The sequence below is a fragment of the Crinia signifera genome, chromosome 12 (genome assembly GCF_055691185.1).
Source record: "Crinia signifera chromosome 12, ASM5569118v1, whole genome shotgun sequence".
Lineage (NCBI taxonomy): Eukaryota > Metazoa > Chordata > Amphibia > Anura > Myobatrachidae > Crinia > Crinia signifera.
Window position 1 is genome coordinate 51,309,806 of NC_139228.1, and position 14,195 is coordinate 51,324,000.

Here is a 14,195-nt window from a genome sequence, read left to right on the forward strand (position 1 = left end):
TAAAAAGCTCAAACGGCAAAGCATAGCATGTCAGTTACACTGAGTAGTGTGGGGAATAGTTGTGGGAAAGGCACTGGTGAGACTGAGCTACAATAAACCATGGTGCTAATCATTAAATCTCCTCTACAGATTCTAGACAGAGCACCCTCTTAACTCACCTCTTCAAGTGTTACCATGGCAATTATGGCCACACCCTGTTCCCAAACCATCTGCCAGAAGTCCTGGCACGTGTTCTGAAGGGGACCTTGCGTGGCAATGTAATCCCACTCCGCACCACCAACAGTCACCTGCGGATATTAAAGCAAACATGGATCAGAGCCAGAGAGAGGAATTACAGTGACGCTCCTCTGTCATCATCACAGTAGCACTGGGTGGGAGTTACCTTTATGTGGGAGGCGTTGATGTAGCCAGTGTTGTTCTCTTTTGTTGGGACAAGCTCTACGCGGGTGTCATCATACGGCAGTACATCCTGGAACCGATTGCGTTCTGCATTCTCCGGGAGCTTCGCTATGGAGCACTCAGTGTCCGGCAGCCGTCTCTTGAGGGTCTGCTCATACTCTGTGAAGACCATTCCCTGATCCAGCCGATGCTCCAGGAGTTTGCACTGTGGATTAAACAGAGGAGGTCACACCATGGACCCTGGCATTGTATCCGGTTATCCCAATATTAAATGCCGGTAACCGGCGCAAGTCTAGTCTACATGCGAAGTTACGTTCCTTACCCGCTCATCGTTGGACGCTCTGATGGGCTCCTCTCTCTCTTCGTCCGGTAGGGGCATACGGGGAAGGGTTAGACCATTCCAAGCGGCCAGTTTTAGAGGCCCCATTTTCTTAGCTTCGGTTCGGGTCCCCTTTTTTATGCCCTACAGAGAAGGAAAGTATAATTATAAGATAATGGAGACCTAATATGGGGTTTCGGAATGGTTTCTGCTTACTATGAGGTACGGACAAGAAGCTTTCATTGGTGCCACTCATATGTATTGGACTAGTAACCCTAAATTAGCACTGTGGTTCAGAAGACGCCTGGTGGCTATAGTTGGACTAGTTCACCAGGAAACATCTCTGGTACATCTGATCAGTGGGTTCAACATGCTTCTGGCCACATTGTGAGGAAGTGGGAATTGTAGATCTGTTTTTGGTGTTGCACAACAGCCAATGGAAACCTCCTGGGGTTGTGCGCCAGCTGCCCCAGGTGGTGGGATTGTAAATGAGGAAAAGTCCAGTCTGGAGGTAGACTTTTATGGGGGTGGTATTTTGCACTATAATAAGATTCTACCTCTTCAGGAATCAGTGAGTCCTTGAGAAAGGAAAATGGGGATTCTCTGCAGGGAATAGTGCCTTTCCGAGTGAATAAGAATAACCCCCAAAGAGTCACTAGTTTAGCGTTTGGAGGAGAAGCCTTGCCTAGTCATCCTAATGCAATGGGCGCATAGCCAATGCGGACATTCCCAGCCCTCTCGTGTCTACTACATGTCTACTTACCCCTGAGGGTGGAAGACCATCAACAATATCCTTCTTGCTGGATAGGAAATCAGACACCGGTCTCTTTTTTGGAGGATCCTTTTTCACTCGGTACCTGACCGTAACAGCCGTGAGGTCGGACTCGGACACTGATGGAGCAATGGTTCCACTCCCTCTCCTGTTGGCCAAGATATCTCCAGTGAACTGTACTGGGCTGACCGCGGTCTGCCTCCTCTCTCTCTCTACCTCTGCTGGTTTGTGCTCATAAATATGTAGGTGATTAACCGGCATGGAACTGTATGGGTAGTTTGGTTCTGACTCATCAGGGTAGGTCTCAATTACTGTCCGGAGTTGGGCTCGGTCGTAGAGAGGTGTCTGAGAAACACTCGCTCTATTGTCTACCTCGTTGTCCTCTTCATCATCCTCACTACTGTGAATAAGCATGGTGGCATCAGAAAGAGACTTCTTGTGACCGTATCGTCCTCTGTCATGCTCAGTACCCTGCTCCTCTTTGGTGCGCTCTATGTAGGCGTTAGTCTGTGGGTCTGTTGGCATGATCCTTTGTGGTGGCACATTGGCTGCAGGTGAAGAACTGGTCCTCTCTTTCACCCTCATTCCATCAAAGCTGTGCGTGAGCCCAGCAATCTCAATGCTATTTCTCTTCTGCAACTGGGCATGGCGTGCCGCAGTCAATGGCTCGCTCACCTCTTGGAGAGAGTGAGCCACTGGCAAGCTGTCCTCTTGGAACATCTGTACAGAATGGTGTACTCGCCTGGTGATCAGGTCTGGGTTACTGCTGCTCGTGTGGTGTCGGGTCAAATCTGGGGTGCTGTTGGCTGGGCGTGGGTACGGGTATGGAGGTGGAGGCCGATAGACCTGAGTTTTCATGATGTTGGAGGCCGTATAGTCCTGGGCTTGAAGCTGAACATTTGTTAGCTCTGGAACGCTGACTGCCCCTACAACGGGGCGTCGTTCGGCCTGGTAAGGATAAGGAGTCTGGCTGTGAAAACTGTAGTTCATGTTGAAAGGGTAGTGATGGGACTGAGGAGACGTGAAGTGAGCGTGCTCTCGGATTTCCGGCTGGCTGTAGACCAAGGCATCCGGCCTGCTGTAGGCATAAGAATTGCCAATGTTGAGATTTCTCATAGAGTGGCTCTGTCGGTCTGAATGCATTATCCCCCTGTTCAGCTGCCTCATGACCGTCTCATAATCAGGGGTGGGGCGATAAGAGGGCGGGATGAGGGCACTGTGTCGGTGGGAGGGGATGTACTCCTGTCTCATGATGTCACTTCCTGTGATGCTGGGATTGGAGGACATGGGTGATGGTTGCATGTAGTGTTGCTGGGTGTTGAGGGAGTTGGTGCTGTGTGCACTGTAGACGCTGCCATTCCGGATTCTGCCATTGTAATCATGTGGGCTGCGATCGAGGCTGGTCTGCGAGTGGTAGTAATATCCGTTCTGATTGTTCACAAACACCGGGAGATTGTCTATGGGAAACAAACGCAGTTAACACAGAGGATATAATTAGGGCGGTTTATCTCAGGCATAGAGCACATTGGTCGCACATTATATCTATACAGTGGTGGTAACAGGATCATAATAATAGCCACTTAGCAATGTGTCCTATAATACACAACCAGTTGTAAATCTCATTGCATTTAATAAATCGTGCCCCAGCCAATCCGCTCACATTTTTCAACAATGTGGCAGTTGGTGGAGGCCGATAGAGTTGTTATGATGTTGGACACATAGCCAGAAAAGTAGCAGTGGGGAGACAGTTATGTGGCAGTGGGGGGCCTGACAAATGGCAATGGGGAGCCGGAGGCGTGGCAGTGCACAGCCAGACAAGTAGCAGAGGGGTGCCATTGACATGGCAGTGTGGAGCCGGTGATGTGGCAGTGGGGAGCGGATGCTGTGGCAATGGGGAGTCGGTGATGTGGCAGTGGGGAGCCAGGCCAGCTAGCTACGTCAGGAAAATGGCAAGTCATATGTGACATAAAAGAGAAATGCATGGTCTGCTCATAGTGATATATATAAAGCCAAACTAGTGCTCACCTTGCGAGGAGGTATGAGGCTCATTGTAGTGTCCATTGTAATGCATCTGGGGTGGAGGTATCATATACGGCTGGTGCTTTTGCTGCAGAGCAGAAGGGAAGGACAGTCACAAAACTCATACAAGCAGAAGAGGACTGAGAGCAAACTACACAAATAGCGGCGTCACAGAGAGAAAGGTTCCAGATCTCGTATCCCAGACTAAGCTCAGGGTGTAGCTGTGTATTGACCCCATAGTGATAGTTCTAGCACCCTGAACCTTTTAAAACCCATGCAGTTCCTCTTCCCAGCCTGGGGTGTCACTCTCTGCTGTGTTACTGCTAGCACAGTGTGGTCTGTATTTCAGCACTGATATGCAGACCAGAATTGTGCAAGAAGCGCCGCAGCAGAGAGCGACACCCCAGGCAGGGAAGATGAACTGCACATGCTTTAAAAGATGCAGGCAGGGTGCTAGAACCACTAACCGCAGCTGGCCACAGACACCACCAGCACAGACACCGGGCGCTGAGTGTCATGACGGTAACAGCGATGGGAAGACTACCCCAATATCAGCCAGTATCTACTGACTGCACCAATGAAAGATCGTGGTGCCCAAACCTATTGTCCAATATGGCCACAAATATAAGCCACTTTAGTCATCAGTGACTGTCACTCAGTGGGCAGCATTTCATATAATCACATATCACGCGGTATTATCACCGTCGCCTTTCTCCCCTTGATCAGTATTTCTAGTGGTTAATAATTTAAAACCTAGAACATATAAGCAGCATTCCGTCATTGGACGGTGGCCTTACCAGCGAGATCCTTGTTGACGATCTCCGTCGCACCAGATTCACCACCTGAGTCTGCCTGGGGGTAGAAGTTTCTGGTCAATGACAGATTATAGGACACTGCATAGAAATATTCAGCACATATCAAATATCACGCCAGTCCTGTTACAGCATCAGAGCAGGGAGCGGCCATTAGTAGCGGTTTCTGGTGACATACAGGAAAACCTGCATCTCTCTATACTGTTAGCAGAGGCCTTGCTGTATTACACCGGTCACATCCCCTATATATGGGAAATGTCCTAACCATGCCCTCACACAATAAGTTGGGCTCAGGCAAGCTAGAATAGCACTATAAGTCTCAGGCAGCCCATGTCTCACCTAAGGCTATAGCACTACAAGTCTCAGGCAGCCTGTGTCTCACCTAAGGCTATAGCACTACAAGTCTCAGGCAGCCCGTGTCTCACCTAAGGCTATAGCACTACAAGTCTCAGGCAGCCCATGCAGTACTAAAACATGCATCCGGCGTTCACATGGCGGCCACAGGTGGTAGTTATGCTCTTGGGAAAACAATGGCAATGAGGCATATACACACAGCTACACAAAGGTCTACTGTGCAGGGGACCCCCATCTACAAGAGCCCTATTTCCCAGCTCACCCTTTAGGAGCAGAAGGGCGGGATAGAATTGGAAAGCGCTGGAAAGAGAGTAGAAAGAGAGATTTCTGGGTGCCATCCACATAGGGAGAAGGATCTGGGGAGACCCTGAGGACAAAGATCAGGCGTCAGGATGGGAGAGAGATGGGACAACCCACATCCACTATGTCATCAGCACCACAAAATGCACAACAGGGGGGATTCCTGCTGGCCTTCTGCACAACAGGGGGATTCCTGCTGGCCAGCTGCACAGCAGGGGGGATTTCTGCTGGTCGGCTGCACAACAGGGGGGATTTCTGCTGGCCGGCTGCACAACCGGGGGGATTCCTGCTGGCCGGCTGCACAACCGGGGGGATTCCTGCTGGCCGGCTGCACAACTAGGGGGATTCCTGCTGGCTGGCCGCACAACAGGGGGATTCCTGCTGGCTGGCTGCACAAAAGGGGGATTCCTACTGCCCAACAGGGTGGATTCCTGCTGGCCAGCTGCACAACAGAGGGGGGATTCCTGCTGGCCAGCTGCACAACAGAGGGGGGATTACTGCTGGCCAGCTGCACAACAGGGGGATTCCTGCTGCCCAACAGGGGGGATTCCTGCTGGCCAGCTGCACAACAGGGGGGATTCCTGCTGGCCTGTTGCACAACAGGGGGGGATTCCTACTGCCCAACAGGGTGGATTCCTGCTGGCCAGCTGCACAACAGAGGGGGGATTACTGCTGGCCAGGTGCACAGCAGGGGGGATTCCTTCTGGCCTGCTGCACAACAGGGGGGATTCTGCTGGCCGGCTGCACAACAGGGGGGGGGGATTCATGCTGGCCTGCTGCACAACAGGGGAGATTCCTGCTGCCAGCATGGCTCAGCCTTCAAAAATGCCTGTGCCCAATGCTGTATGTGCCACATTACCAGGGGCAGCCTGGAGCACTCACAGATTGCAGTTAATCCTGTAAAACTTGTGCCTGGCGACGCACATCCGCCACACATACTTGGCAGTTTCCATGTCCTCCTAAGGGAAGAAAACAGGAAAAGTTAATGGAAGAGAAGCCCAGACATCCGCCTGTCGCCACATTGGGGACACAGCACAGTAGGAGAGGCCACATCCAGGTACTGATAAAAATAGGTGGATCAATGAAAAGATGATATTTAATAAACAATTATTAGGCCCAATGACATAAATAAAATGAAATTAAAAACAGTATAATCCAGATTGTAATGGATAATGAATTACCCACAGTGGGGTTGGAATGTAACCTGCACTGTCCACAATAGCAGCGGTCCCGAATGGTGATGGAGTCCACACGGCGTTTTTGTCCTGTGATATTGTGTGAGGGAGTCCCTTATAGATGGTTTGGTTGGGACTACAACTTCTTCATACTGTGCTATCAATACGAATACGAATTGCCGTATTTTCAGGATAGTAAGTGTGAAAAATAAGTGTATTTCTGAATACAAATACACCTATTTTTTACAAATTTTCTTTAGTAAATTTCCCCCTTTGTATCCACTTAAGCCAGGTGTAATTTAGCCAAAGACATCCAAACTTGCAGGGACCAGGTGGTCAGCGAAATCAGCAGGTGGGTCCAACTTTACTGGAGGGTCCAACAATACTGGATCTGGAAAGCACCAACGCGGTTCACTGGGCTCAACGCCAGCTTTATAAAGCGCAGACTACAGGTGTATCCCATAAGAGACAGTTATTGTTATATGTCGTATTGTTGTACCTGGCGATTTCCCCAGACACTGACTGTAGGACGCTGCTAGGGATGCGGGTCTCAGACTACCGATAGTAAATAGCAGCTGACCGCAAACACGTCGCCCATCACCCCATAACACAACAAAAATGTAACAGAAAGACTCACGGTCTGGAACTGGATGGTTTCCTCCTTGCTGGCCAACTCCAGCGTGAAGAAGGATTTGTTGTGTGACATATTAGCGATGTCCAGCCACCTACAGATGGAAGAATAAGATCACTGTGGCGATATACAGGACACAACACGGAGTGGCGTGTACAGAGGCATGGACACCAATCCTAATCAATTTCCCGCTGCCTAGTGAGTAACTGATGATGTCATCCAGGCAACGTGACATCTGCCCATTACTGACACATAAATGGCTGAAAGAGTTCATTAATAAATGGAATCCGGATGATAGGTCAAGGAGCCGGCACCAAAAGGTCGACACACATAAGTTCGACACTGACAAAAGGTTGACACAAGCAAAATGTCAACATGGCTATGGTGGACAGATGAAAAGGTCAGCATGGGATTTTCATGATTTTTCCTATTTTTCTGGCTCTTTGAAACATTAACATCCAGGTGGACTCTGATTGGGAGAAGTAATGTGTGCTGGCCAGTGATAGCGGACTGAGCCATACAAGGGGATGCATTACACTAATTGGGGGTCCACATGCTAAGGAGTCATGTGGACCCTTAAAAAAGTAATGCTTGACCTTTTCATCTGTCAACCTTTCATTGTTGACCTCTTGCTTGTGTCGACCCATCACAAGTCGACCTTGTGTGTGTCGACATTATGGTGACTATCTATTGACTGTCTGTCCTATGAGCCCCACCCATGTAGGGCTGCGACTTCTCGCATGGAGGCGGCCATTTTTTGTGTGCCCTCACACATCTCCTGACAAATATACACAATAGCTGCAGACAAAGGTGGCGGGTTTTAAACGCCGGCCCAATAAGGCAAGTGTGGATTGGAGTCCTGCCGCCAACACGGAGGCTGTACATGCAGCGCAGGACCCCAGCCACCTCAGCATTTCCTCCTAAGCGAGTTTTGGTAGGATTTATCTTTATTTACACTCACCGGAAAACAACAGGCGGCCTTCCGTTCTTGTGTCTCACGAAGATACCATTAAGGCAAGCCCCAATGGAGAGGTCGGTGCCTTGGCTGTCCTGGGAATAGGAGATAAAACAAGAGTCAAATCACCGCCACACGAAGCACAATAGGTCTTATAGTGACATGGCCGCCGACTACAGGACAGACTACAGATACGGGAAGTTGTTTCCAACCCTTCTCATGAGGGTGTTATCCACAGCTACCAATCAGCCAATGTAGCTAGTACGGTTTGTGTCATGATATCTGGCATATTCTCCACCTACAAAAAATAGAGGGGGCGCTTCATGGTGAAGCGCCCCCTCTATTTGTTGTAGGTGGAGAATTTGTGAGGTCTCGTGGGAATCGGGAGTGTTCAGAGGGGAGCAGCTGTCCACAGAACTTTAATCGGACTGGTGTGGATAGGAACACTTTTGCATAAAGTGTGTCCTTTCAATTTGGACTAAGAGTGTCAGCGCACCTATAATATTTGTTTTATATATATATATATATATATATATATATATATATATTTTTTTTTTATGGTGGTCCCCTCTCTGCGCTCAGAAATTCTAGAGAGCAGCACCTCTGAGGGATCCTCTGTTAGACAGGATCCAAGGGATAGAGATAGAGATACAAAACAATGGGGTTTCAGAGGGCGCTCATATAATAGATCAATTTGAATTATCAATTGATATTTAATGTATAAAACAAGTAAAAAATGTACAATCGCATAAAAAACCCTTACTAGGGTATTACAAGTATACAGATTCTGAACGATCACAAATGCATGTACAACTCTGGTGGGTTGATCAGTTCGGTCAGTAGTGAAGGGCCAACGCGTTTCGTCATGGTTATGACTTCATCAGGGGCAATAAAGTACCAATACAACTATGGGGGTTATTCTAGTTCATTCTTTCTGACAAAATCCTTCTTAGATAGACAAAACCATGTGCACTGCGGGTGGGGCAGATGTAACTTGTGCAGAGAGAATTAGATTTGGGTAGGGTTTTTCTTCAAAGTGAGATCTATATTGCAGTGTAAAATCATGCAGTCAGTATTTTCCCTGCACAGAAACAAAAAAACTCACCCAAATCTAATTCTCTCTGCACATGTTACATCTGCCCCCCTGCAGTGCACATGGTTTTGTCCATCTAAGAAGGATTTTGTCAGAAAGAATGAACTAGAATAAACCCCTATGTGTGTCCAAACAAAGGGAATCCAGAGTAGTATTCTCACAGTAATTCGGTAAAATCCAAAAACATGCAACGGCTCAGATTTTCTTCAAATAGGATTAGCAGAATGGAACCCACAAATATAGCGTGTTCAAGGTAATAGGTGTACAAAGCTTGAATCCACCTTGAATCTGTGGTGGATTCAAGCTGTATGCACCTATTACCCTGAACACTCTATATTTACACTGTATGTATCTGTATTATTGTATATATCCGTATTACTGTATATGTTACTGCAAGTTGTGGACACAATGGGGACCACTGGTAGCAACTGGGAACTCATACTGGTGACACATGGAAGAATAACTGCTCTGTTCTAGTCCTTACGGAGAATGGTTATTAATCTTATCGTGCCCAGTAATGCAGGAAAGGGAGTAATTACCTTGGCAGACTACCACCTGTACTACAGGTGAGGGAGTAATTACCTTGGCAGACGGCCGCCTGTACTGCAGGCGAGTGAGTAATTACCTTGGCAGGGTACCACCTGTACTGCAGGTGAGGGAGTAATTACCTTGGCAGAGTACCTCCTGTACTGCAGGCAAGGGAGTAATAACCTTGGCAGGGTACAACCTGTACTGCAGGAGAGGGAGTAATAACCTTGGTAGGGTACTTCCTGTACTGCAGGCGAGGGAGTAATAACCTTGGCAGGGTACCAAGTAATTGCCTTGGCAGGGTACCACCTGTACTGCAGGCGAGGGAGTAATAACCTTGGCAGGGTACCTTCTGTACTGCAGGCGAGGGAGTAATTACCGTGGCAGGGTACCACCTGTACTGCAGGAGAGGGAGTAATTACCTGTACTGCAGGCGAGTGAGTAATTACCTTGGCAGGGTACCACCTGTACTGCAGGTGAGGGAGTAATTACCTTGGCAGAGTACCTCCTGTACTGCAGGCAAGGGAGTAATTACCTTGGCAGGGTACAACCTGTACTGCAGGAGAGGGAGTAATAACCTTGGCAGGGTACAACCTGTAATGCAGGAGAGGGAGTAATAACCTTGGCAGGGTACCTACTGTACTGCAAGTGAGGGAGTAATAACCTTGGCAGGGTACCACCTGTACTGCAGGCGAGGGAGTAATAACCTTGGCAGGGTACCACCTGTACTGCAGATGAGGGAGTAATTACCTTGGCAGGGTACCACCTGTACTGCAGGCGAGGGAGTAATAACCTTGGCAGGGTACCTCCTGTACTGCAAGTGAGGGAGTAATAACCTTGGCAGGGTACCTCCTGTACTGCAGGTGAGGGAGTAATAACCTTGGCAGGGTACCACTTGTACTGCAGGCGAGGGAGTAATTACCTTGGCAGGGTACCACCTGTACTGCAGGCGAGGGAGTAATAACCTTGGCAGGGTACCACCTGTACTGCAGACAAGGGGGTAATTACCTTGGCAGGGTACCACCTGTACTGCAGAGGAGGGGGTAATTACCTTGGCAGGGTACCACCTGTACTGCACTACCTCCTGTACTGCAGACAAGGGAGTAATTACCTTGGCAGGGTACGTTTCTTCTCCGTAGTTTTCCAGCCTCTCTATCTCCTGCATATACAGCATCTCCGCCTCCGGAGGGGAGAGACCCCTGAAATGCACAAAAGGTCAGATTAGCATGGGACATTCCCCATGTCGCCGGTAGTCCTCATCCCCGCTGCGCTATCCCAGAAGAATGAATTAAATCCCCCCATAACTTGTGTAGGGCTAGTTGGGGTTATACCGTAGCTTTTGGTGAATCAGAGCAACATTCGCTGTTGCCTCCTCCAGCGTCTTCTCATCCTGGATCCACCCCTAAACACAACAATTCATTATTACAACACAGGTATATCGAGACCATTCTCAGTAAACATCCCCCGGCTAACTCAGCTGCCCCTGCCCTCCACAATGTAAGTGCGTACGAGCAGGGCCTTCTGCCCTTTTGCTCCTCTACATAACTATGTTAACTGCTTACTCTAATAATATATCTGTAACTTGTACTTATCTGGCTTATGTATAATAACACCATTTATTCCACTAGTACTGTGGGGCCTTATAAATATAAGAATAATAGCACTTGCTGGTAACAAATGGGAAGACAGATCACTTGTCCCGATCATGTAGACACCTGACGGAGGAATGACCCATCCAAAATGTTTTGTGGCCCCAACAATAACGCAGCTTTGTGTATTGTGTCCCCATACAGTACAATTGTCAGGTGACTAGTTGGGATTCTGCTGGTGGCAATTGCAGAGCAGATGGGTGAGCGTGACACTACAGCATAATTCATTATAAAGTGGAAATGTAATCACCGTAGGTTGTAAGGGGTTAACAGTCCTTACCACAGGAAACAGAGCATAGCGCTGCAGGAAATCCTGAGATTCATACTGGTCATAGTCTCCAAAATCCGCTGCAGAGGAAACAGGGAGCCATTATCAGTATAGCCTGGAAAGCGCGGAGGGAACTAGTGATATATTCCATACCCGGGCCGCCACACCCTGTTCTGCAAACACCACATGGGAAAGTCACTACCAGCCCTAATACCCCACATATGTCATTGTCTGTGGCTGTGCACCCTACCCGTGGGGGGTGTAGATCAGTTGGTCACCAGCAAGTTGTTAGACAGTTCTTAGGTCAACATGCAGGAAGGTCGACAGGGTCATTAGGTCGACATGGATTAGGTCGACAGTTAAAAGGTTGACATGGGGTTTTTCACTGTTTTTTTTTACCTGAATGTCGACACAGTTGACATGGACACAGGTTAAAGTGCACCGCGTCTGCTAGCCATGCTTCGGGCTAAGTGCCTTGCTACGCTCGGCACACTATTTTATCCTCCCACCACGCCCATGTCGACCTAACCCATGTCGACATTTGTCTGTCTAACAACTTGCTGACGACCCAATGACCGTGTCCCCCCCCCCCCCCCATGGGCACCACCTCCCCCAGCGCTACTCAGGAAACACATGACAACACTGAATTCTGGAAACATCTTTCTGGTTTGGCATTTACAACATGAAAGCAACCAATCTGAGAAGATTTAGGTTTTCATTCAGTAGAGATCCCTTTCCATTAGAGTACACTATATGCTGTTGCCATCTGAATAATGCAGAGTAATAACTGTACATGCAGCACTTCGCTCCCAGTGGCATGGATGCAGCAGAGGCGCCCGCTGTGCAGTACTTACCCTGGACCGCCAGGCCGGCTAGCTGAATGGCTTGTTCCAGCGTGCAGGGAATTTTTCCCTCCAATATGTCCTTTTTTAACTGTAGGTAATACTGGTATCTGTCAGACAAAACAGAAGTACATACAGGTAATATGGCTGTGTCACATACAGATAATGGGGTACGCCATGCCAGGCTGCGCCACATAACAATACCCCTAACAGTCACATGATGCACAGAATGGGGCAGTCACTCTGAGTGGAACCAGTATCACTGGGAATAGCGCAAGACACAAGGACACAAGATTATTCCTTCTGGATCAGCTGTTCTGTTTGGTTTAGCGAGCTGTGTGGCACTGTACAGGGTGATATACCATAGTACTGCACGATGCAGTACAGCGTGGTATAGTAGAATGTGATATAGATTAGTACCATGCGATACAGTACAACATGGCATAGTACAGAGTGGCACTGTACAGGGTAGTATAGCATAGTACCACTAAATAAAGTACAGTATGGCATAGTATACTGTGATATGGTATAGAACCATGCGATACAGTACAATAGGGCATAGTGCATAGTGGTATAGAATAGTACTATGTGATAAAATACAGAGTGGTATAGTATACTGTGATATGGTATAGAACCAATACGATACAGTACAACGTGGCACAGTACAGGTGGCACGGTACAGTGTGGTATAGCATAGAGCCGTGTGACAAAGTACAATGCGGTATAGTATACAGTGATATAGTATAGTACCGTGTGATACAGTACATCGTGGTACATTACAGGTGGCACTGTATAGTGTGGTATAGCATAGAACCGTGTGATACAGTACAGCACGGTATAGTATACAGTGATGTAGTATAGTACCATGTGATACAGTACTGCGTTGCACAGTACAGGGTGGCACTGTACAGCATGGTATAGCATAATACCGAGCGATACAGTACAGAGTGATATAGTATACTGTAATATAGTTTAGTACCATGCGATAGAGTACAGCGCGATACAGTGCATCGCGGCACAGTACACTGTGGCACTGTACAGTGTGGAATAGCATTGTTTGATATAGTACCATGCAATACAGTACAGCATGGTACAGGGCAGTACAGTGTAATACAGTAGTGTGGTACAGTACAGTAGTGTGGTACAGTACATAACAGTGCAGTAGTGTTGTACAGTGTGATACAGTAGTGTGCTACAGTACAGTACAGTGCAGTGTGATACAGTACAGTAGTCTTGCATAGTCTACAGAAGTGGTTCCCAACCCTGGTCCTCAAGTACCCCCAAGAGTGCACGTTTTCCAGGTCACCCGGCATGTGCACTCATTCAGGCACATTTGAAAAGATCCACAGGTGGAGCTAATTATAGCACTTGTGATTCTGTGTGGAGACCTGCAAAACATGCACTGTTGGGGGTACTTGAGGACCAGGGTTGGGAACCACTGGTCTACAGCATAGTACAGAAGTATGATACAGTACAGTGTGATACAATACAGTAGTGTGGTCCAGTACAGTGTGATACAGTAGAGTGGTACAGTACAGGCAGGTTCAGTACCGTGTGATACAGTACAGTAATGTGGTTCAGTACAGTGTGATAGTCGTGTGGTACAGTACAGTTGAGTACAGTAGTGTGCTACAGTACAGCGAGGTACAGTAGTGTTGTACAGTGTGATACAGTAGTGTGGTACAGTACACTGTGCTGTAGTCTTGCATAGTACAGAAGTATGATACAGTACAGTGTGATACAATACAGTAGTGTGGTCCAGTACAGTGTGATACAGTAGTGTGGTCCAGTACAGTGAGGTTCAGTACAGTAATGTGGTTCAGTACAGTGTGATACAGTTGTGTGGTACAGTACAGCTAAGTACAGTAGCGTGCTACAGTACAGCGAGGTACAGTACAGTAGTGTTGAACAGTACTGTGTGGTATAGTAGTGTAATACATCACAGTAGTTTGGTACAGTATAGTGTGATACAGTATTGTGGTAGAGTACAGTGAGGTACAGTACAGTGTTGTATATGGGGAATATGACCTCTCATATAGCATGAGTCAGGCTGCAATAGTCACCTGCTACCATATCAGT

At 48.0% G+C, this 14,195-nt stretch overlaps 1 protein-coding gene across 2 annotated transcripts in view; it reads right to left on the reverse strand.

The window, feature by feature from the left end:
* PTPN21 (protein tyrosine phosphatase non-receptor type 21) overlaps nucleotides 1–14,195 on the reverse strand; it is a 33,302-nt gene that overhangs the window by 11,873 nt on the left and 7,234 nt on the right. The window contains exons 4-16 of one of the 2 annotated variants that reach the window (XM_083167149.1): nucleotides 12,129–12,226; nucleotides 11,257–11,354; nucleotides 10,689–10,759; nucleotides 10,469–10,556; nucleotides 7,743–7,831; nucleotides 6,788–6,875; nucleotides 5,858–5,934; nucleotides 4,307–4,361; nucleotides 3,516–3,597; nucleotides 1,482–2,947; nucleotides 722–862; nucleotides 383–604; nucleotides 159–287 (exon numbers count right to left, since the gene is read on the reverse strand). In XM_083167149.1, the coding sequence (XP_083023275.1) occupies nucleotides 159–287; nucleotides 383–604; nucleotides 722–862; nucleotides 1,482–2,947; nucleotides 3,516–3,597; nucleotides 4,307–4,361; nucleotides 5,858–5,934; nucleotides 6,788–6,875; nucleotides 7,743–7,831; nucleotides 10,469–10,556; nucleotides 10,689–10,759; nucleotides 11,257–11,354; nucleotides 12,129–12,226 (2,704 nt within the window). The remainder of the gene's footprint in view (nucleotides 1–158; nucleotides 288–382; nucleotides 605–721; nucleotides 863–1,481; nucleotides 2,948–3,515; nucleotides 3,598–4,306; nucleotides 4,362–5,857; nucleotides 5,935–6,787; nucleotides 6,876–7,742; nucleotides 7,832–10,468; nucleotides 10,557–10,688; nucleotides 10,760–11,256; nucleotides 11,355–12,128; nucleotides 12,227–14,195) is intronic. The other variant, XM_083167150.1, reaches the window with a different exon arrangement.